We start from the raw sequence: 22,927 nt of genomic DNA on the forward strand, positions 1-22,927 counted from the left end.
ATAAAATACCTAGGAAAAAAACTTAACCAAGGTGGTGAAAGACCCATACTCTGAAAACAGTAAGACACAGATGAACGCAAATGAACACAACACAAAGAGAAAGATATACTGTGCTCGCACTTTAGAAGACTTATGTTGCTAAAATGTTCATACTACCCAAAGCAATACACAGATTTAATTGCAATCCCTATCAAAATACCAAGAGCATTACTCACAGAACAAACCATACAATCCTACAAAGTCATATGGAAACACAAAAGACCCCAAATAGCCAAAGCAATCTTGAGAAAGAACAAAGCTGGAGGTATCACAATCCGAGATCTCAAAATACACTACACAAAGCTATAGTAATTAAAACAGTTTGGTATTGGCACAAAAACAGGCATGTAAATCAGTGGAATAGGATACAGAGCCAGAAATAGATCCATGCTTATATGATCAAGTAGTCTATGACAAAGGAGGCAAGAATATACAATATTCTCTTCAATAAATAGCGCTGGTTAAACTGGACAGCTACATGCAAAAGAACGAAGCTGGACTACTTTCTCAAACCACACAGAAAAATAAACTCAAAATGATTACAGACCTAAATGTGAGACCTAAAACCATAAATCTCTTAGGGAAAAAAAATGTAGGCAGTTATTTCTCAATATTGGCCTTACAAACATTTTTCTAGCTATGTCTCCTCAGGCAAAGAACACAAAACCAAAAATAAACTACTGGGATTACACCAAAATAAAAAGTTTTTACAAAGCAAAGTAAACTGTAAACAAAATGAAAAGGCAACCTACTGAATGGGAGGTATTTACAGATGAAATATTCAATAGGGGGTTAATATCCAAAATATATAAAGAGCTTAACAACTCAACAAACACACAAAAAACAAAGAATTCAAAATGGGCAGAAGACACACGAATAAACATTTTTTTTTCAAAGAAGACATACAGATGGCCAATAAATTTATGAAGATGCTCAACATCACTAATCATGAGGCAAATGCAAATTAAACCCACAATGAGATGTCACCCTCTACTTGTCAAAGTGCCTAGAATCAAAAAGACAAGAAACAGTAACCATTGGTGAGGATGTGGAGAAAAGGAAACCCTCAGGCACTGTTGATGGGAATGTAAATTGGTGCACTACAGTGGAAAATATTACAGATGTTCCTAAAAATTAAAAATAGAAATACCATTTGATCCAGTAATTTCACTACTGGGTATTTACCAAAAGAAAAAAAAATACGGATTTGTAAAGATATATATGTTTACTGCAACATTATTTACAGTAGCCACAAAATAGAAGCAACCCAAGTGTCCACTGATGGATGAATGGATATATAGTGGAATATTACTCAGCCATAAAGAAAGAATGCGATCTTGACATATGTGAAAATATGGACGAACCTAGAAGGTATAGTGCTAGGTGAAATTAGTTATATGGAGAAAGACAAGTACCATAAGATTTCACTTTGTGTGGTATCTAAGAAAAAAAATAAATGAATAAACAAAAAATAGAAAGAACTAGTGGTTGTCAAAGGGGAGGTGGCTGGAGGGATGTTTGAAATAGATACAGGGGATCATGAGGTACAAACTTCGAGTTACAAAATAAGTAAGTCACAGATGTGAAAAGTACAGCATCGGGAATAGTTAATAATGTTGTAGTAAAGTTGTATGGTGACACATGGGGAGTATACTTCATGTGGTGAGCACCGAGCTATCTATAGAATTGCTGAATCACTATGTTATAGACCTAAAACTCATATAACATTGTAAGTTGACTACACTTCAATTAAAAAAAAGAACACCTAGGGGTGAGTGGGTGGCTCAGTCAGTTAAGCTTCTGACTCTGGCTCACGTCACGATCTCGTGGTTTGCAAGCTCGAGCCCGGCATCAGGCTGTCTGTAGTTAGAGCAGAGCCTGCTTTGGATCCTATGTCCCTCTCTCCCTCTGCACCTCCCCCTCTCACACTCTCTTTCTCTCTCAAAAATAAACATTAAAAAAAAAAAAAAAGAACACCTAAGTCTAATTTTCCTTTTCTACTTTTACATCATCTTTTTAAATATTCTTCCTTCATTTCTTCTTTTTTCTAGACAATACTCTTTTTTAAAGTAAATATTACATTTGTGGGTCCAATATTCAACACGGGAGTGGGAAACAGAAAAATATATGAGGCCTGCCCTGCTCCCCAACAAAAGCAGCATGTATTTACTCATCAAAGTTCAGCGTGTTTGTCCAGTTGAGCACTTCATCCACCTCCCATTCCATCACCGAATCTATTCCACCGATTTCGACAGCTCTCATTAGCCCCTTCGTTGCTGTGTGGATTAAACCTAGAGTTTTAGCATTTGTTGACCTAGCCTCTAGGCTTCCTGTATAGTACCTAAACAGGGGAAGGGAAGGGAGATATAAACCTTGTCAGACAGGTGATTACTAGTAGATGCAGTTAACATATGTGTTGTTATTGCAAAACTATTTACATATTTAAACCAAGTTTTCACCCTATTTAACTCAAATACATTCAGACCAGGTTCTATGTGATGGGATGTTTGGGAAAAAACAAAACAAAACAACTTAGCCAACCGCACTAAACAGTGAGGCCTCATTTCAAAACCCACCCCTCAGTACACTGGGCTGTTATGATGAAAAAGCAAGTTATTAAATCACTGAATCATAGGATTATAGAGTCAAAGGATCTTGGGAACCAAATAACTAGTCCTCTTGTCTTATAGGAGAGAAATTAAGTCCTGGAAGAGTTGACTGACTTTTATGAGGTCACATGGCTAACGGCAGGTAAGAAGAGTAAAGGGGAGGGGAGCAAGAAGGAGAAAGGGAGGGAGAGGCAAAGGGAAGACAAGATGGTAACATCTTTTTTTGTGTCAGGTACTTTTCATACATCATCGTGTTTGATTCACTTTAAATTTTTTTTTCAACGTTTTTATTTATTTTTGGGACAGAGAGAGACAGAGCATGAACGGGGGAGGGGCAGAGAGAGAGGGAGACACAGAATCGGAAACAGGCTCCAGGCTCTGAGCCATCAGCCCAGAGCCCGACGCGGGGCTCGAACTCACAGACCGCGAGATCATGACCTGGCTGAAGTCGGATGCTTAACCGACTGCGCCACCCAGGCGCCCCTGATTCACTTTAAAAAGACAAAGCCGTTTGTGACAGCTATTTTTATTTCCATTTTATGGATGAGGAAGTCAAAAGCTGAACAAGTTAAATTCTTCAAGATCATGTGCATAGTAAATAGATGCCAGAGCCAGTGTTTGAATTTGACTCCAAGTCCAGACTTCTTGGGCAGCACTGTTCTGTCTTACGGTAGTCTGAGCACATAAATGAATGCATCCACACAACGAGAACTGAGTGCGTAGAGATAAGTTAGCATTCCTCACAAAGAATATTAGAAAGGTGCATTTTTCTTTTGGTTTTTCATTTTAAGATCTACATTTGTATTCCATTTTTAATTTTTTTTTCAACGTTTATTTATTTTTGGGACAGAGAGAGACAGAGCATTAACGGGGGAGGGGCAGAGGGAGAGGGAGACACAGAATCGGAAACAGGCTCCAGGCTCTGAGCCATCAGCCCAGAGCCCGACGCGGGGCTCGAACTCACGGACCGCGAGATCGTGACCTGGCTGAAGTCGGACGCTTAACCGACTGCGCCACCCAGGCGCCCCTGTATTCCATTTTTAAAGTTAACTTTCTCTGAAATTGTTTTCACTTATTAAGTCAACATTGATTAGGAAGTGTCATGGTGGGAGTATAGAGCTAGGTAGGACTCCGATATCCAACTATCTGGCTTTGAGTCTTGCTTCTGTGATTTACTAGCTCTATGAGTTTTGCCAAATAACCTAGTCTTTCTGGGCCTCAGATTACCTTAAAATGGTAATCACATCACTCCTCTTCTTAGCATTCTTGAGAGGTTAAGTCCCTATAAAGCATTCAGAATGATGACTAGCACATAGTAAGCATTCAACAAAAGAAGACTTACCAACTCCTGGATGGCAAGGGGTAGGGCAGTGACAAGATATGTCTCTGCCCTCATGAAGTTTCTGCTTTCTCAAACTTTAAATAGATAATGATCCATGGGAGCTAATTTCATAAAAGCAGGAACATGCCTCTTGATTTATATTGATTAGTAAGAGCACAAATTCTAAGAAAGTGTGAATTCACAACTTTTCTGCCACCGCCATTTGCAAAGCACTGTGTACAGAGGTGGGATTCCTTTGTGGAGCCTGCATTCTTCTACCCAAATTCCCTGAACATAATAGGCACTCAAAAAAAGTAGGTACCGAATGAATGAATGAATGAATGAATGATGGTACTCAATGGATGGCCTAGGTTTATGAACTAGTGTTCATGCCACAACAAAAATGAATTTAGAAAGTAGAAACTTCTGGAAGGCTAAGAGTGAGCACATTTTTTATGACTTCCTCCACAATTTACCTTTGCAAATATACACATTAGATTTGGAAACCTGGACGATATTTGTTTTTCCTTTGACAACAGTGATTTATGACAGTTCAGTTACCTATTTTTGCTCTCATCAAGGATATATAGAAAGGTGATTTGTTTTAAAGAGAATTATAATACTTATTCCAATAATTTAATTCTGTTTTAAACTCTTCAAATATTAGTCACTATTTATAGTTAAGTGGGCTATAATAGTAATCAAACAAAAGACTAGCAAGTAGAATACAAACAATAGTGACCAGAATGAAGACTACCTTATAACAATCATACCTTGTCTTATAATAAATGAGTGATATTTAAAACAACAATATAGGGGCGCCTGGGTGGCGCAGTCGGTTAAGCGTCCAACTTCAACCAGGTCACGATCTCGCGGTCCGTGAGTTCGAGCCCCGCGTCGGGCTCTGGGCTGATGGCTCAGAGCCTGGAGCCTGTTTCCGATTCTGTGTCTCCCTCTCTCTCTGCCCCTCCCCCGTTCATGCTCTGTCTCTCTCTGTCCCAAAAAATAAATAAACGTTGAAAAAAAAATTAAAAAAAAACAACAACAATATAAACTTTGGCTTTATAGGTAATGTTGCAATATATCCAGTTTTAAATGATCTACTCTTTCTACAATAGAAAACTGAAAGAGAGAAAACATTACAAAAATATTTTTTCTGAATATACCAACAGGCAAAGAAGTTAAAATGCAAAATACCTAGTAAGAACTGAAGTGGTTTTTTAAAATATTTATTTATTTTGAGAGAGAGTGGGAGGGAGAAGGAAAAAGTATGCAAGCACCAGCGGAGAGGGACAGAGACAGAGAGGGAGAGAGAGAATTCCAAGCAGGCTCTGTGCTGTCAGCACAGAGCCCAAAACAGGGCTTAATCCCTTCAACATTTCTTCTCCATCCCCTGCAACCTTACAAATAGGAAACATTACAACATCCAGTTATAAGGATTCACTCACTCACTCACTCACTCACTCACTGACTCATTCAAGAAGCAACACATATTCATTAAGCATCTACTAGGTCTAATGAAGCTGTCCTTTCGGAGCTCCTAGTGGAGGCGGCAGACAAATATACAGATATTTGCAGAAGTGTGACAAATGAGTATGTAAGACATCGATGAGGGCATGCCAAAAAAAGTGCCCGTGCCTAGCTAAGTCAGGGAAGGCATCTCCTAGCTAAGGAGGTATGTGAGCCAAGTATCAAAGATGAAGATCTTGTTGCCATGTAACTGAGCCAGAGAAGAGCAACCTAGGGAGAGGGAGCATCACGTGGGGATAGCTAAGGGTGAGTCCCTGGCATGTCTCAGGTAAGGAGGTGATTTGTGCTTTGGAAACATCACTTCAGTATTTCTGCAGGGATGGGGAGAAGATTAGAGAGGAAGAAACCAATCAGAAGGACTCTGCAGATGCAGGAGAGAGGAGAACAATGAGAAGATGCCACAGGGAGGGAGAAAAATGCCAGTTTTGGGAGATTCTTTGGAGGTAGAACAGGACTTTATGACAGATTACACATGGGAGCTGATGAAAGGTAAGAAGTCAAGCATAACCTCTACTTTTCTGGCTTGGATGACTGGGTAAACAAATGATGGTGTCATAAACCGAGGGCGAGAGGAATGCTGAAAAGAAACAACTTTTATGATGAGGAATGTAAGAAATTCAGCTTAAGACCTGTTGAATCTGAGCTGGGAATGTCCATGTAATTAGAAAAACAGAGCTCAAGGGCACCTGGGTGGCTCAGTCGGGTAAGCATCTGACTTCGGCTCAGGTCACAATCTTGCAATTCACAAGTCTGAACCCCGTTGTCGGGCTCTGTGCTGACAGCTCAGAGCCTGAAGCCTGCTTTGGATTCTGTGTCTCCCTCTCATTTGCCCCTCCCCCGCTCATGTTCTGTCTCTCTCTCAAAAATAAACATTAAAAAAAAGAAAAAAAAAAAGAAAAACAGAGCTCACTTATGGATGAGGACTGTTTTGAGAGTAAATAGAGGAAAGAAAAAAAGAAATAAGACAGATTAGCATCCATGTGCAACGACTTATTACCAGGTGTGTGTCTGCTGGTGCTTGGCCTGATCTTCAGCAAATCACACTGCCATTCTGTCAAAGCCAGCTGTTTCTAAGCGATGGCACATATGGTGAGTGTATTTTGTTGTTCTCAGCCTATTACCACACTTCTTTTGCTGCAAATGGGCCCCCTGGGTAGAGGCAATGTTGTATGGAATAAAATGATGATGGATAAGGCTTCTATAATAAATCGTATTGCTGACAGAAGTAACGCAAGCTGAGAAAGAAAATACACATCCAGAATATTTATCACTGTGCATATAAAGGGATGCCACCTCTATATGGGAAGGGTCCAATATCATCAGCCTGCCGCCAGGCAGCCAGCACATCCCATTGCTGGAGGCAAAGCAATGGCCTTCACTGTACAGTTAGCTGTGACTATAGAGCCAGAACAGACTCCGTGAGGAAAAGACCATGTTTATGAGTCTATCTGTAGCCTTGATCTTGATACCCATGACCACTTTGGACATGGCTCCAGTGAGCAACCAGGTGAAAAAAACGACATCCACAGGATGCATCATCTTGTCCATCTGAATACTTAGGGCTTTCTGCTTCATAAACCCTTTGGAGGGCATTCACAAGGACACAAGTATACTCTATGCCCATTCTGAGTACACATGTCCCCACACCCAATCACCACTTTTCCAATTTAATTCCAAGTACCCAATTATGTGAGAAGTTATTAGCCACTGCCCACAGTCAATAAGATCCCTGTCTCAAGCTATTTCACCTTCCTACATGAAGTGTAAACCCAGTTGGGCTCACTAGGAGGATACCCTTGGCCATTTTCTGGGCCTATTGAGGGGTTGTAATCTAGTGACTGTCCACGTTTGGATGTTGCCAGAATCCTGCGCAGATCCATGGGGAATGAGACCTAATGTAGTCTCTCTCTGTTAGCTCGTCACAGGGGACTCCCTACGAAGCCAAAGGCATGGACATGAAGCAGAGCCAGTGAACATAAGCAGTGCTGAAGGAACCTGGGCACTGGCTCATACAGCTTACAGAGCTCTCTGGACCTTCTCAGACCCATTCTTTTCTATCCTGCATCCATTTCATTCTGAGATGATGCTGTTCACTCTCAGTTTTATGGTTCATTGGATTAGATAAAGCCCAGGTCAGTTCATAGTCACAGGGCACCTGGAATCCCACTGCCAAGCATCCAGTCTCTATGAGGGCCCAGTAGCAGAGCCAGAATTGATTTTCAAATGTAACACAGTTGTAGGCAGAAGAAGGCACTACCTTTCTCCTAAACCCTCTGTGCTGAGATCCTCTTATTAAAACTCTTGGGAGACTCCATACACAAGTTCACAGTCTCTCACAGACATTTCCAATACTGGCGGGACTGCTTGGCCATCAAGGGGAAGTGGTGGGGCAGCTTGACCACACCGTGGACCTGCTACCATGTTTGTAAGAACACCATGTCCCGCTAGAGCCTGGCAGCCTCCTTAGGTTACCTCTAATATGGGTTGGAGCAGCATGCCCCAATGGGGCATATTTTACCCCCTAAATCCAGGGAGCCCCTCTAAGTGCTGTGTGCCTTCAAGGTGGACGGTACAAGGTAGTGCAACTTGTCTCTCACTTTAGAAAGGATATCCCCAAATGTCCATTAGCTTTAGTTATGCGGCAAACCCTTAACATTGTGCAAAATGTATCGCTCTCCTTCTGGTGTGCATCTGTCTTATTAAGTCATCTGGGGACTTATTTTCTGCTCACTGCATCTGATTAGTATAAGGTCACCAAAGTAATGGAGAGGCACAATGGTCTGTGGGGACGGGGATGTGCAAGCCCCGGGGGGGGGGGGGGGGGGGAACAGCAGGAGAGCCGACAGCCCTGAGAGTAAGATGTAAAGGCACATCCTCTTCTTTCCGTGCCAATGCCAAATGCTTCTCCTTTTGTTTACTGCTTGGGATGGGAAAGAACATGGGTCAGGTCAACAGCAGCATACCAGGGGCCAGGGGCTGTGTGGATTTGCTGAATTGAAGGAACTTAGCTGCAGTCTGTGTCACCAGCTGACCGCCACCACTTCAAAGTTCCACTATTCCTGTGAGCTAAAGGAACCAATCCCATCACCGCTTTCCCCGCTGTCATCTCGTCTGTAAAAACAGCCACCACAGAGCTCATCAAGAACTCTGTTGCTCCCCACTGGGGCGCCTGAGTGGCTCAGTCAGTTAAGCAGAGGACTCAATTTCAGCTCAGGTCATGATCTTAGGGTCATGGGACCAAGTCCCGTGTGGGGTTCCGTGCTGAGTGTGGAGTCTGCTTAAAATTCACTCCCTGTCCTCAGCTGCAGCTATTTCTTACTTGACGCATCTCCAAAGGCAAGGGAATTAAAAGCAAAGATGAACTATCGGGACCTCATCAAGATAAAAAGCTTCTGCACTGCAAAGGAAACAATCAACAAAACTAAAAGGCAACCAATGGAATGGGAAAAGATATCTGCCAAGTGACATATTGGATAAAGGGCTAGTATCCAAGAACTCACCAAACTCCACACTCGAAAAACAAATAATCCAGTGAAGAAATGGGAAGAAGACATGAATAGACACTTTTCTAAAGCAGACATCCAGATGGCTAACAGACACATGAAAAAATGCTCAATGTCACTCCTCATCAGGGAAAGAGAAATCAAAAAACACACTGACATACCACCTCACTCCAGTCAGAGTGGCTAAAGCGAACAAATCGGGACACTATAGATGCTGGAGAGGATGCGGAGAAATGGGAACCCTCTTGCACTGTTGGTGGGAATGCAAACTGGTGCAGCCGCTCTGGAAAACAGTGTGCAGGTTCTTCAAAAAATTAAGAATAGAGCTCCCCTTTGACCCAGCAATAGTACTGCTAGGAATTTACCCAAGGGATTCAGGAGTGCTGATGCATAGGGGCACTTGTACCCCAATGTTTATAGCAGCACTTTCAACAGTAGCCAAATTATAGAAAGAGCGTAAATGTCCATCAACTGATGAATGGATAAAGATGTGTTTTATATATACAATGGAATACTACTTGGCAATGAGAAAAAATGAAATCTGGCCACTTTCAGCAACGTGGATGGAACTGCAGGGTATTATGCTAAGGAAAGTCAGGCAGAGAAAGACAGATACCATATGTTCTCACTCGTATGTGGATCCTGAGAAACTGAACAGAAGACCAGAGGGGTGGGGAAAGGGGGGGAAAAGTTACAGAGAAGGAAGGAGGCAAACCATAAGAGACTCTTAAATACTGAGAACAAACTGAGGGTACATGGGGGGTGGGAGAGAGGGGAAAATGGGTGATGGGCATTGAGGAGGGCACCTGTTGGGATGAGCACTGGGTGTTGTATGGAAACCAATTTGACAATAAATTATACTGTAAAAAAACCCAAATCAAACCAAACAAAAAAAAAAAAACCAAAAACAAAAAATACCAAACCTTTAACTAGAGTCAGTGGAAATAAACTGCCCATCATAAAATAAGAGAGGTATTAGGAGAACTCAAATGTACAGACAGCCCAAAGAAAATACCTGAATTTTTTTTGTTAGTAAATATTGGGTCTCAATGTACCTCTTCCTTCAAGATGTGCTAAAATATAAGGATATATTGTCTTCCACATATTAATATAACTTTATTAATAGAGTAATTGATGCTTCCATTGTCCTAGATAAATAGGTTTTTCATATTTGAGTTTTTAATTAATTTCTTCTAAAGACGTTAACATGCTTTGACTTATGTGGGGCTGTTATACTATTTGACATACAAAATTTAAATATTGTTGTATTTTATTTTATCATGAACTGCTTGTCGATATAAAATGGAATAAGGGTGAGAGTGTGAGGGTAACTGTAATGGGACATGATGGTAGGAATGTTCTAGATTTTAGTTTGGTGGTTATATGGAAGTATTCAATTGACAAAACTCATCTAATTATACTTAGAATCTGTATATTTTATTGTATACAGATTATGCCTCAATAAAAAACTTAAAATAGGAAAAAATAAAAAATAAGTAAAAATAAAAAATAAAATATTTTGCCAGAACCAAGGTCACTAAGATTTTCTCCTTTGCTTACCTGTAGATATTTTATGGTTTGGGCATTTATATCTATGATCTCTCACCAGATACAAAACTTCATATAAATGGTGTGAGATAAAAATCAAGTTTCATTTTTCTGATTTTAATATGCAATTTGTTGAAAAGAATATTGTTTTCCAATTATATTGCCTTGGCACCTGTGTGAGATACACATGTATATTGGTAAGTTTTCTCAGCTATGTCCCATTAATCTATATATCTTTATGCTGATACCACAATGTCTTGAGTATAGTAGCTTTGTAGTAAGTCTTAGAATCAAGTAGTAAAAGTTCTCTAAATTTTTTTTCCAAATTGTTTTGGCTAGTCTAGCTCCTATGCATTTCCATATAAATTTTCAAATCAACTTGTTAATTTCCCCAAAAAACCTGCTGGAACTTTTGACTGTTACTGCATTGAATGCAGGTACCAATTTGGAGACAATGGACATCTTAACAATAGTCTTCTGATCTACGACCACCATATATCTCGTCATTTATTTAGGTCTTCTTTAAGTTCTCTTAGCAATGTTTTGCAGTTTTTAGTGTACAAGTCATACAGATTTTTTTTCTCTTAGGTGTTTCATATTTCCTTATGCTACTGTAAATGTTATTTTTTAAAAATTCAATTTCCCAATGTTTCTTGCTGGAATATGGCAGTACAGTTGGTTTCTGTATCTCACAACCCTGATAAACTCACTTATTAATTCCAGTAGCTTTTTGGTAGGTTCCTTGGGATCGTGTACCCAGTCAATCATGTCAACTGTGGATAAAGACGCTTTCAGATCTTCTTTTCCAATCTCAGCGTCTTCCCCCTCCACCTTGCTTTACTGCATGGACTAGGACCTTCAGTCCAGTGTTGTAAAGAAGTGGTGAGAGCAGACATCCTTGCCTTGTTCTTCATCTTAGAGATAAAGCATTCAGTCTTTCACCACTGAGTATAATGTTAGCTGTAGGATTTTTGTAGATTTCCTTTATTGGGTTGAGGAGGTTCTCTTATATTCCTAGTTTGATAAGAGTGTTCATAATGAATGGTTGTTGGATTTTTGTAGTAGTTTTTCTGCATCTATTGAGATGGTCATATCCAATTTTCTTTGTAAGTCTGTTAGTATGATAAATAACAATGAATGATTTCCAAATGTTAAACCAACTGTGTATTCCTCAAACTCCATTTATGATGTTTACTATCCTATATATATGTTCTTCAGTGATACTGGTTGTTATTTTCTTATGATATCTTTTTTTATAAGTCTTAAGTCTCAGGTAATACTTTATAGATATTTTTGGGACATATTCCCTATTTCTGGAAATATTGTATAAAATTGTACTCTATTAAATGCTTCTTAGAATTCACCAGGAAATCTATCTGTGCCTGGAGTTTTCTTTGTGGGATTTCTATCAACTAAAAATTCAATTTAATAGCAGGACCTATTTATGCTTTTTGGTTTTTTTTGAGTGAGTTTTGGTTTATGCCTTTCAATGAATTTTTCTTTCACCTAATTTTTCAAATTTGTATGCATTATTCATAATACATCTATATTGCTTTAATGCCTATAGGATTAAACATCCTTTTTATTTCTGATGTTTCTGAATTACATGTGTCATTTCTCTTTTCAAATTTTTATTTAGAGGTTTATAAACTGTATTGCTCTTTTCAAAAAAAACCCAAGTTTTGATTTCCTTCATTTTTGCTGATGGTTTTCTGTTTGCAATGTTACTGCTTTCTACTGTTATCATTTCCTTTCTTCTACTTGCTTCGGGTTTGACTTGCTCTTCTTTTCTGGTTCTTATGTTGGAAGCTTAGATTACTGATTTGAGATTTTTAAAAAATATTTATTTTTGAGAGACAGAGAGATAGAGCACAGGAGGGGAGGGGCAGAGAGAGAGGGAGACACAGAATCTGAAGCAGGCTCCTAGCTGTCAGCACAGAGCCTGATGCAGGGCTCGAACCTGTGAACCATGAGATCATGACCTGAACCAAAGTTAGATGCTTAACCAACTGAGCCACACTGGTGCCCTGAGATCTTTCTTTTTAAATATAAGTATTTAATTCTCTTAAGTAAAAATTCTCTGTAAGTACTGCTTTAGCTGCATCCTTCAATTTTTGTTGTATTTTCATTTCCATTAAATCAAAAATATTTTCAAATTTCCCTTGTGACTTCTTGCACTCATAGATTATATAGAGGTATGCTGTTTAATATCTAAATAGTTGGACGTTTTCCAGAAAATTTTCTGTTATTACTGTTTTTAATTTTTTTATTGATTTATTACTTTTAATTCATTTTTATGTTTTTAATTACTTTGTAATTCCATTGTGATCAGATAACATCCTCTGTATGATTTTAATTTTTTCAAATTTGTGGTTGTTTTATGACCTAGAATATAATGTATCTTGGTGGGATTTTTCACCAGCACTAGAAAAGAATATTCAGTGCTCATGCTGGGTACAGTGCTCTATAGATGCCAATTATGTCCAGTTTTGCTCAAGTCTTCTCTAGCCTTACTAAGTTACTGTCCACTTGTTCTACCAATCACTCATGAAAGGGCTTTGAAATCTCTGATTATAATTTTGGATTTGCCTATTTCTCCTTTCGGTACTATTAGTTTTTGTTTCATGTACTTCGAAGCTCTGTTATTAGGAGACAAGTATTTAGGACTGTTCTGTCCTTGTGTATAGTTTTCTTATCCAATCTGTCAAACTCTGCCTTTATTTGGGGTGCTCAGACCACTTGAATTTAAAGTTATCATTGATATGATTGATTTCAGTCTATATCATGCTATTTGCTTTCTCTTTGTCCTCTCCGTTCTTTCCTTCCCTCTTTGTTCGCCCTTCTTTTGGACTGATTGTTTTTTATGATGCTATTTTATTTCCATCGTTACATTCTTATATTTACGTCTTTGTTCTTGTTGATTTTATGGTTGCTTTGGGGTTTGTAATATACATCTTTAACAACCACAGTCTACCTTTAAGCACTATTATACTACTTCATATGCACACTCAGGACCTCTAGCAGTACACTTCCATCTCATCTCTCCCAACCTTTATGGCATCATTATCATACATTTTACTTTTGCACTGTTCTAAGTTTACAAACATCACAACATACTCTTGGTGTTTCTGCTTTAAATAGTAAAAAAAACCTTTAAAAACTTAAATTTTTAAAAATTTTATTCAGTGATTAATTGCATCATATAATGGTATTATATTGGGTTTTTTTGAACAATTTAATTGTAATGTCAGGAAAATAAGCAATTATATTTTGCTTGAAATGCAGATTTTCAATATAAGAGAAAAAGGAATATAATTGTGGGATCAAAAATTAAAGTACAACTTGATTGGTAATATCAATATTAATTCATTCCTTTACAACTTTAATACCCATCTTTAAAAAGTTCAGTAAAGAACATGTAACACAAAATTTATCATCTTATCTATCTTTAAGTGTACAGTTCCATAGTTAATTATCTTTTAAAGAGATTTAAGTAGTAAGAATAAAAGTTGTTTATATTTACTTACATAATTACCACTTTTGGTGTTCTTCATGGATCCAGGTTTCTACCTAGAACCATTTTTTTTCCTGCCAGAAAAATTTCTTGTAGTGCTGGTCTGCTCATAATAAGAGAATTCAGCTTTTATCTGTCTAAAAAGTTTCCTTCACCTTCACCTTCAAAAGATATTTTGGTGGGTCTGTTGCTACTAATTAATTTTTCTTCTTAAATGGGATCTATTGTCCTGTTTCTTTTCATGCTTGGTAACTGAATGCTATATGGTAGACATTGTGAATTTTATATGATTTGGGATACTGAAGTGTTTGTATTCCTTTAAATATTGTGGGGATTTGTTCTGGGTATGCAGTGAAGTAAACTTGTAAACAATCTGATTTTTTGGCTTGCTTTAAACATTTGTTAGAAAGGTCCAGAATGACTTTTAGCATAATCCATTTAGGTCAGTCTCTTAGGACAGAAAGAAGGGTTGAGAAGGGTACAGAGTGGATCTGGAGGGCCAAATACAAGTTACCCGATACGTAAGAGTAAATCCTTATTTTCATATCTGATATTCCTATAGACTGTAATTTCCTTGGGATCAAAGCATGTCTTTTTTCCATTTATATCTCAGAGAGTAACAGTGTCTCACAGATAGCAGGCATTTGTTAAATGTTTGCTTATCTAAATATTGTTTAAAACATAAACATTATCTTACATTTTCTTTTTAAAAATAACATGCAGTTCTTTTCGTAGTGATACCATTTTTTTAAGAAGAACTTAAAACAGTATATATTTAGTAAGTCTATTTCATCAACTTACATTTTCCTCATCCATTCTATTTTTCTAATTTTTCTTTTCTTTTCCATATCTTGCCTTCTCTTCAGTTTAGAGAAATGGAATTCGCTTTCTTTTTTGTCTCCCACCTCTACGTTTTCAGGAGACACCCAAAACTGTTGAGAAATGGAAAATGAATACACAAAGTGTTGAAATACTGATTGTGAGGTAATTTGGCTACAGTCAAAAGTTCTGTGTGTTCAGTAGGAATATGCCAAGAGAGAAACAGAGGAGAGAATACACCTCCTCTAAGGTATTTCTTATTATGCCACAGGTGAATAGCGCATTGAGCTTTCAGAGGCACATGTCACAGAAAGACTAAGAAAGCACTAGCATACTGAGGTACTTAATAACTATTCATTGAATGGGTAAATGAAAAGACATACTCCAATAGTGTTTTTGTTTTTCCTAAGAACAAACTCTTTACTCGTAAGAACAAACTCACCTACTCTCAGTGCTGTTGACGTTTGAAGACTCTATTTCTCAGGGAGGACAGGTACCCTCCAAGAACAGGGAAGTCTCATCATTTTGTCCCAAGAGTTTGTGGTTTCCTGTATGACATGCTATCCTAACTGGTTGCCTATTTTTCCTCCTTCCAAATCATTGCCTCTCCTTCACCACATATTAAAAAACAAGGAGGAGAATTTTCTATCCCCCACAGCACTACGTATTTGTCTCTATTAAAGCACGTATTTACTACACTGTACTGAAAAGCTCTTTTTTACTTAAGTCTCTCCCAAATTAAAAGGCAAACTACTTGAGAGAAGGGACTATTTTATCTACCATTGTATCCCTAGCATCTAGTACAATGCCTGACATATGTTTGGTATGCAATAAAATTTGTTGAATAAATGTGTGAATACACAACTCGATCATGTTCACTTTTCATTCTTAGTATATTAAATATACTACATTCTATAATCTACATACCAGAGATTAAAAATTTGAATGAAGATATGAGGCCATATAAACAGACATCTAGAGCTATAGAACCTGATCATGTTAACCTAACCAAACATGCTTAGGTAGAAATTATCCCCACAAAAAGAGGAGGTAAAACATGGGTGTCTATGGAAAAGTCCCTACATCACATATACGTATTAAGAACTATGTATATTTAAAATCATTCCATTCAATTAATATGACAACATGTTAAAGTTCCAAACACCATGACAATCCAGATGATTTTCCACCAGTATCTGTTGTTACAAGCTCTGTAAGAGAAAATGTCATCTTTTTCTTAAGAATTCCCACCTCTAGGGGTGCCTGGGTGGCTCAGCCAGTTAAGTGATTGACTCTTGATCTCAGCTCAGGTCATGTATGATCTCATGGTTCGTGGGATCGGACTGTGTTGGGCTCTGTGCTGACACGGTGGAGCCTGGTTGGGGTTCTCTCTCTCCCTCTCTCTGCCCCTCCCCCTGCTCATGCCCTCTCTCTCTCTCAAAATAAATAAACACTAAAAAAAAAAAAAATTCCCACCTCTAGTCCAAGGATTAATAGAGTCAACAACATTTTCCAATTTGCTTTGTTATAAAGACACTAAACTGCTGAGTTCCAAACAGTATCTAAATATGGCCTAGATCAAAGCTGATTACTAGAAGTATAAGCAAATGTAAAGAAAAAAAAGATACACTGTTGATCTTGAAGTATTATTAGTAACCTCTGAGTACTTACCATCATCAGTTTTTATCAGTTAAATTACCAAGATTTATTATTTTAAAATTATTTTTCAAAAAGACAAAAGAGTTCCTAAATATGTAAGATTCAAAATTATTAATATTTTTATTTTCTTACTGTATCAGAGACAAGCCTCCAGCCATTGTTCTCTATACGACGATACCAGCCACGATGATCCTCTTCCTGAAGATTATCACTTTTAATATGAGATGTATATTTTGCTGGAAGTTTTGTATAATCTCTAGGGCTATTAGCACACAGATCTTCAATAGGTCTATGAGTGAAAATTTTATAGTATATATCAGGTGGAAATTTAACCTGTATACGGAAAAGTTCAAAGGACCACTGTAATCACAAAAAACGATTTATATTTTTAAAATTTAAATCTTTTAAATTTCATATAAATGTGCTTTAAAATTACCAAATAAGAATTCACCCATACTTACACCACCTAATCTGAATCGTACATGAATGCCCGCAGCAGCATCTAGCAGCTCTGCCTACAAAAAAATACATTACTCTTCAAAATTCTGTGTGTATCAACTCACCACTTCTCACTCTATCATGCTAAAATAGTGCCGAATATTAATTATTTATGAAATAGGTCAAGTAAATAAGCCTTAAATAATTATTTTTAAATTAAAATATATTTTAAGATTTAATTTCTAATGGGCATCCAATAAGTAAAACAGTTTTTGTAACTGGAAAAATGATACCAAATATGTTCCCTTTCTGTGCAACATATAAGTATAAAAGCCAAGTGATTTGTTATTCCAAAAACAGAAATTTTAAGTAAGTCCTCAAACATATGACTTACATATTTATCTTACAGGTAAATTCAGAGTAAAAAAATGTCATTGGCTAATCCACGTTTAACACAAGATGACCGTTCCTAAGTAGCTTTTCTTAAATCAAAAATCCATGCTTAAATTTTTTAAGAATTATATAGAATTGGTCTTATAAATTTTAATGCCTTGCACCAAATGTAAAAGAGAGAAAACAATTTTGGGTCCTCTAACAGAAGAGTTCAAGCTTACCACCTGATAGTACTGTTAGATGAGAATATACATATTATCCTAAATCGTTCAGTCTATAAAGCCTAAAAGACTACCTTAAGTTTTGCATAATTTTCTCCTGACTAAAAAGCATATACATACATACATACATACATACATACATATGTAGGGTCACAGTTCAATCGTGAAACGTATGTTTTATAACAGGCTCTTAAACTTACATTTATAAAATTTATACAGGTGACCCTTAAACAACATGGGTTTGAACTGCACGGGTCCACTTATATGTGGATTTTTTATAGTATAGCATTGTAAATGTATTTTCTTCTTACGACCTTCTTAATAACACGTTATTTTCTCTAGCTTAACTTACTGTATGAGTACAGTGTATAATACATGTAACATACAAAATACATATTAACTGACTATGTTATTAGTAAGGTCTTCGGTCAACAGTAGGCTATCTGTAGTTGAGTTTTTGGAGAGTCACAAGTTACACATGGATTCTCTACTGCATGGGCAGGGAGTCACTGCCCCTATCCCAATGTTATTCAAGGGTCAACTGTATATACTTTTTAAACAAAATTCACTATATATATACTTTTATGTCCACTAAAGTAGGCACATCTTAAGTGTACAGCTTCATGGAATTTTTTCCTTCCTATTTCAGTCAGTTAGGGTGAGGTGCTAATCATGTCAATCCAATCAAAAATTTAGCTGGCTCAAGCCTGGACTGCAGTTTTAGTAATCTATGTCTGGTTTGTCCATTTCCAGTTTTCCCCTATTTTTTAGATATGGCAACTCTCTATCTCTTCAACTATGAAAGCCTATGGGAAATTCAAAAGTACTTTGAGAAGATTTAAGCTTAATTCTTTATCCTTCTACCTACCATCTACAAACTCAAATGGGGATGGGAGTCAGCTGTGTATTTGAGGCAGTTCCTTTCCCTTAAGCATGACTCTGTCTCCTATGCCTATGGGGAACTTCATTTAGTGCAATAGCATTATTTAAAATGGACTTAGATTAGGGGCGCCTGGGTGGCGCAGTCGGTTAAGTGTCCGACTTCAGCCAGGTCACGATCTCGCGGTCCGTGAGTTCGAGCCCCACGTCAGGCTCTGGGCTGATGGCTCAGAGCCTGGAGCCTGTTTCCGATTCTGTGTCTCCCTCTCTCTCTGCCCCTCCCCCGTTCATGCTCTGTCTCTCTCTGTCCCAAAAATAAATAAACGTTGAAAAAAAAATTTTTTTTAAATGGACTTAGATTAGCTGTAAATACTCAATGCAAATTCTAGAGAACCAAAAATTAGTAAAAAAGAGGTATAATTGATATGCTGAGAGGAAAGAAAATGTAATCATATTAAATGCTCAATTAAAACCAGAGAAGACATAAAAGGATGTAATAGAAAAAAAGAAACAAAGAACAAGGGCAAGAAATAGAAAACATTAAATATGTTAGACATCAATCACCATACTAAATATCAATGGTCTAAATACACAAGTTAAATGGCAGAGACTGACAGAATAGATTAAAAAAAAAAAAAAGACCCAACTATATGTTGTCTGTAAGAAAACCATTTAAAATATAAAGACACAGATAGGGTACAAGCATAGTAATAGAGAAAGATGTAACATATTAACTAACACTGATTAAACAAAAACCGAGAAGCTGTATTAATTTCAGAGACAGCTGAATTCAGAGCAAGAAAAATCATCAGGGATAAAGAAGAGGACTACAAGATGATAATGTGGCCACTTCTCTGAGGAGACATAACAATCCATAAAGTATATATACCTAACAACATAGTATCAAAATATGAAGGCAGAAACTGAAAGAACCACAAGGAGAACTAGAGAAATCCACTATTATAGTTGGAGAATTTGACACCTCTCTATCATTAATTGACATATTCAGCAGTCTATTATGAAAATGAAGAACACTTTCAATTAACTGGATCTAGATTTCTACAACACTTCATCCAACAACAGCAAACATACATTCTACTCAAGCTTACAGAGAACTTGTATTTACCAAGATAGAACATGTTATGGACCATAAAGTACATTTAACAACTGTAAAATAAGAGAAATCATACAAAGTGTACTTTCAGACTCCAATGTAATTAAACTAGAAATCAGTAACAGAAGGATAGTCCGAAAATGCCCCGACATTTGGACAGAGACAAATGCCCAGACATTTGGACATTTGGACTTGGGCAGTGAACAACACACTTCTAAATAACAGGTGGATCAAATAGGACATCTCAAGAGAATTTTAAAATATTTTGAACTAAATTAAAATGAAAACACAGCTTATCAAATTTTGTGAAATGCACTGAAAACAGTGCTTAGGGGAAAATTTATAGCACTAACTACATATATCTGAAAACAAGAAGGACTTGAAATCAATAATGTAGGCTTCCATCTTAAGAAACTAGGAAAACAAATTAAATCAAAAGTAAGCAAAAGTCAAGAATAAAAAAACAGAAATCAATGAAATTGAAACAGGAAATCAACAGAGAAAAATCAAAGAAATTAAAACCAATAAAGCTCAATAAAACCAATAAGCTTCTGTACAAAAAAACTAAGAAGGAAACAATAGAAAGAAGACACAAATGACTAATATCAGAAAAGAGGGTCCATCACTACTGATTCCATGGACAGTAAAAGGATAATTAACAAATATTATGAAAAACTCTATTCCCACAGATTTGATAAATGGTTCAATTCCTTGAAAGACATAACCTGACAAAACTCACACAGGAGAAATGGAAAATCTGAATAGACTAATACCTATTAAAGAAACTGAATGAATAATTAACCTTTCAAAAAAGAAAGCACCAAGCCTCAATGGGTTCAATGGTAAACTCTACAAAACATTTAAGGAGGGGCGCCTGGGTGGCGCAGTCGGTTGAGCGTCCGACTTCAGCCAGGTCACGATCTCGCGGTCCGTGAGTTCGAGCCCCGCGTCGGGCTCTGGGCTGATGGCTCAGAGCCTGGAGCCTGTTTCGGATTCTGTGTCTCCCTCTCTCTCTGCCCCTCCCCCATTCATGCTCTGTCTCTCTCTGTCCCAAAAATAAACATTGAAAAAAAAAATTAAAAAAAAAAAAAATTTAAGGAAAAAAATATCAATTCTCTACTATCTCTTCCAGAAAACAGAAGCAAAGGGGACAAAGGGGACAGTTCCTAACACTACTCTAAATACCATTACTCTAAATACCAAAAACATAGGGGTGCCTGGTTTTCAGTGGCTCAGTCAGTTAAGTATCCAATCTGGAATTGGCTCAGGTTATGATCTCACGGTTCATGGGTTCCAGCCCCACGGACCCTGTGTTGACAGTGCAGAGCCTGTTTAGGATTCTCTCTCCCTCCCTCTCTCTGCCCCTCCCTAGCTTGCATTTTCTCTCTCTCTCTCTCTCTCTCTCTCTCTCTCATTAAATAAACTTAAAAAAATAAATAAAATTTACATGGAAATACAAAGCATCCAACGATAGCCTGGAAGTGTCTTCTTGAAGAACTACAAAATGGGAGTATTGTCTACCATATAATATACTTGTTACAAACTCAAAGTAATTATAACAAGGGTATAAAAACAGATCATGGAAGGTAATAGAGAATTCACAGACTCATACATAACTGGTTACTTGATTTATGATAAAAGTGGCATGGCAGAGCAGTGGAGACAGTGGAGAAAGGACTATCTTTTTAATAAATAGTGTTTGATCATTTTGATATCTATAAGGAAGAATATGAAAGGGATCTCTACCCCACACCATACACAAAAAAATGAATCCTGAGTAGTTTGCATATCTAAATATGAAAAGATAATCAATAAAGTTTATATAATATAGGAGAATACTTTCATGATTTCAGGATTGGCGAAGCTTATAAAAAGCGCCACTCATACACAAAAGCACTGATAATCTTAAGTACATTAAAATCAAGAACGCTGGGGGCACTTGGGTGGTTCAGTTGATTAAGCATGCCACATCAGCTCAGGTCATGACCTCGTGGTTGTGGATTTAAGTCCCGCATCAGGCTCTGTGCTGACAGCTCAGAGCCTGGAGCCTGCTTCAGATTCTGTGTCTCCCTCTCTCCCTGCCCCCTCCCCCTGTCACTCACTCTCTCTCTCTCAAAAATAAAAAACATTAAAAAAATTTTAATTAAGAACTCTGTTCACCAAAAGACATTCTTGTTTCAAAATACTAACCTAGGGATTGGGGAAATAGGGTGGAAATATAGATGAAGCAAGACTGGCGGGGAATTGCTAATTGTTGAAGCTAGGTGATGGGTACCTGTAGTCTATTACTTTACTCTTTCGACTTTGGTAATATGTTTGCCATTTTTCATGATTAAAAACACACAGTGAGGACCATCCTAAGAATGACAAGTCAAATCACAGAATGGAACACGAAACGACAAGGACTTTTATGAAGACTATATAAAGAACTGCTTTAAACTAGTAGGAATAAGAGACAATATACACATAAAAGACACCAAAAAAATGTCAGGAGCTCAGCTGATCTGGAAGAACGGTAGGTGAGATGTCAGTGTCAGAGTAGCCAATTAAGGAAACAAGCACAAAGGGAAAGAAAGCTTCTGACCACTTACTACATGGTAATAAGCAAGAGTTAGGACGTCTACAACTAGAGGAGGCACCAATCCACCTGTTCCATCTCACCCTCACCCCCCTCCCCCCCGCCCGCACCGTGAGCAGTGCAGTGACAGAGAGTCAGGTGGATCAGCACAGAATCCTGAACAAAAGGCTCCAGCAGTGTTAGGGACCATAAGGTGTGTATATTCGGGGTAGGAGGTATGTAGGAGATTAAGGGAGGACAGTCTGAGTGGACTGAGTCAGAGTGGGAAAAGGGTCTTCAAGGTTTCCCCCATAAAGAGGTCTCAGCAGAGGTGTCTGAAGACCTCAGCTCAAAGCCTCAGATAAAGAACTAAAAATGAAAGTGCTGGGACTAGATACTTAAATATGTCGGGGGTCGGGGGTTCCGTCCAGGGTGTCTGAGTCCCAGCCTGAGCTCCCTTGAGAGGCTGCAGGACACTGCCATGCACCAAGTCTGATTGTGAGGAGGGGACAGCCTTCCCGTGTGGGGCCTGTTGGATAAAGTCCCTGTAATTGTGTCTAGTCAGGCCTGCAAGAGCACACAGGATTAAAACCAGGAGCGGAACTCCTCACAAAGATGTGCAACTTCAGTAGCTATCAGGGAAAGGCAAATTAAAAAGCAGAAATTAAACACTGATAAGTATGTAAAGCACCAAGAATTCCAAGAGACGGATGATGGTTAATACAAATTGTACAGTAACTTTGGAATATAGTTTGGCAGATCCCGTTACCCAGAAATTCCATT

At 37.9% G+C, this 22,927-nt stretch overlaps 1 protein-coding gene across 6 annotated transcripts in view; it reads right to left on the reverse strand.

The window, feature by feature from the left end:
• The window catches only part of CD1H11orf65 (chromosome D1 C11orf65 homolog), a 60,893-nt gene that overhangs the window by 9,018 nt on the left and 28,948 nt on the right, over positions 1-22,927 (reverse strand). For all 6 annotated transcript variants that reach the window (XM_047876788.1, XM_047876790.1, XM_047876785.1 and 3 more), the window contains 4 exons: positions 17,004-17,057; positions 16,675-16,875; positions 14,866-14,996; positions 2,210-2,380 (listed from right to left, as the gene is read on the reverse strand). In XM_047876788.1, the coding sequence (XP_047732744.1) occupies positions 2,210-2,380; positions 14,866-14,996; positions 16,675-16,875; positions 17,004-17,057 (557 nt within the window). The remainder of the gene's footprint in view (positions 1-2,209; positions 2,381-14,865; positions 14,997-16,674; positions 16,876-17,003; positions 17,058-22,927) is intronic.

This window comes from Prionailurus viverrinus, chromosome D1 (assembly GCF_022837055.1).
Source record: "Prionailurus viverrinus isolate Anna chromosome D1, UM_Priviv_1.0, whole genome shotgun sequence".
Classification (NCBI taxonomy): domain Eukaryota; kingdom Metazoa; phylum Chordata; class Mammalia; order Carnivora; family Felidae; genus Prionailurus; species Prionailurus viverrinus.